Source organism: Psammomys obesus, unplaced genomic scaffold (assembly GCF_907164565.1).
Source record: "Psammomys obesus unplaced genomic scaffold, mPsaObe1.curated_primary_1811, whole genome shotgun sequence".
In the NCBI taxonomy this organism is placed as follows: Eukaryota; Metazoa; Chordata; class Mammalia; order Rodentia; family Muridae; genus Psammomys; species Psammomys obesus.
The window spans coordinates 1-1,857 of NW_026586656.1; the positions used below are offsets into that span (position 1 = coordinate 1).

The 1,857-nt window shown below is 54.3% G+C and overlaps 1 protein-coding gene across 1 annotated transcript; it reads left to right on the top strand.

Annotated features, from left to right (window-relative positions):
- The first annotated feature begins 6 nt into the window (after positions 1-6).
- Positions 7-830, top strand: LOC129672828 (BOLA class I histocompatibility antigen, alpha chain BL3-7-like). The gene is made up of 2 exons (XM_055602454.1): positions 7-89; positions 292-830. Exon 2 carries the CDS (start codon positions 312-314, stop codon positions 777-779), a length of 468 nt encoding a protein of 155 aa, XP_055458429.1. The 5' UTR covers positions 7-89; positions 292-311; the 3' UTR covers positions 780-830.
- The last annotated feature ends 1,027 nt before the right edge of the window (positions 831-1,857 follow it).

The following is a 1,857-nucleotide window of genomic DNA, read 5'->3' on the forward strand; positions in this document are numbered from 1 at the left end:
GAGGAACACACGGATCGCCAAGAGCAACGAGCAGATTTACCGAGGGAACCTGAGGACCGCGCTCGGCTACTACAACCAGAGCGAGGGCGGTGAGTGACCCCGGGTCACAGGTCACGACCCCTGCACGTCCCGACACGCGGCCAGAGACGTCCCGGGTCCCAAGTCCGAGGTTCGGGAGGAGACGCGCGACCCGGGACCGGTTTCCCTTTCGGTTCTGAAGAGTCCGCGGGTGGGCGGGGCCGCGAGTGGTCACGTGGGGAAGTGGGCGGGGCTGACCGCGGGGTCCCGCAGGCTCTCACACCTTCCAGCATATGTACGGCTGTCACGTGGGACCCGACGGGCGCCTCCTCCGCGGGGACCTTCAGTTCGCCTATGACGGCAAAGATTACATCGCCCTGAACGAGGACTTGAGGTCGTGGACGGCGGCGGACACGGCGGCGCAGATCACCAAGCGCAAGTGGGAGGAGGCTGGTACTGCAGAGAGAGACAAGGCTTACCTGGAGGGCGAGTGCGTGATGTGGCTCCGCAGATACCTGGAGCTCGGGAAGGACACGCTGCTGCGCACAGGTGCAGGCCGCGGGCATCTCCGCCTCTCCCTCGGGCTGGGCTCAGGCCTGAGGAAGGAGAACCCTCAGCTGGGTCACGCCCCTGTCTCTGAGGGAACCGGGTCCCTGGGTCTCCTGAACCCCCATCGCGGTGACTGCACTGACTCCAGGGCTCACCTTCTCCCTGACAGTTCCAACTCTGTCTCCAGGGGAGGAGACAGGGTCCCCACATGACAACAGGGACCCTTCAGTCTGCAGCCCGCTGTCAGCTATGGCCTCTCCCAGTCCGGGTTCTCTGCCCACACCCACTGTCTGTGGAACGGACTCCTGTCCTGCTGAGTGTGTCAGCCTTGCACTTCAGGACCGGAAGTCTGCTATACCTGGTGGGAGACATGGACTCCCCTACCCTAGGCCGGTTCCCCCAGTTTCTAGTTCTTTCCAAACAGTACATTCTCCCAGATGCCTGTGTGTGAGGGGGAGGGGTTGAGTCCCTTCCACACCCCGATTCTATCTCTTCCTAAAATGGTCGCAGGAGCACTTACAGGTTGACAAACGCTAAATACTAGAACTTCTTTCTTTCTTTCTTCCTTCCTTTCTGTCTTCCTTCCTTCCTCCTTCCTTCTTTCTTTCTTCCTTCCTTTCTCTCTTCCATTCTTCCTTTCTTTCTTTATTCCTTCCTCCCTTTCTTCCTTTCTTTGTTTCTTCCTTCCTTCTTTCTTTCTTTCTTCCTTCCTTTCTTCCTCCCTTCCTTCCTTTCTTTCTTTCTTCCTCCTTTCTTCCTTTCTTTCCTTTTTTCTTCCTTTCTTTCTTTCCTTTCTTCCTTCATTTCTCTTTCCTTCTTCTTTCTTCATCCTTTCTTCCTTTTTCCTTCCTTTCTTTCTATCTTCCTTTCTTTCCTCCTTCCTTCCTTCCTTTTTTCTTTCTCTCTCTCTCTCTTTCTTTTCCTTTTGCTTCCTCTCTTTCTTTTTGCTTTTTGTGTGTTTGTCTTTTGAAGGTATTTTGCTCTTAGTTTTTCCTCCTTGGTGATACTGTTTCTCCACCCTTGTGTTGTCATTTGTATCAGTTTCCACAGGTGTAGGGGAGGGAACTGCTAAACTGGATAATTAGACAAGTTAACTCAGTGTCAGCTCTCAGAAGCCTTTCTCCTTTAAGGTAACACTGTTTCCTGCCAGAATTCACCCTCCACCTCTTCCTGCTCCTCCTCTGACCCAAGAAGCTACAGTGCTCCCCTAGGGAATCAGGGATTGACCTTTCTCAGAGACAGCGTCTTCTGCAGTGGAGGACTGGAGTGACAGGGAAGGTCCCCTCACCC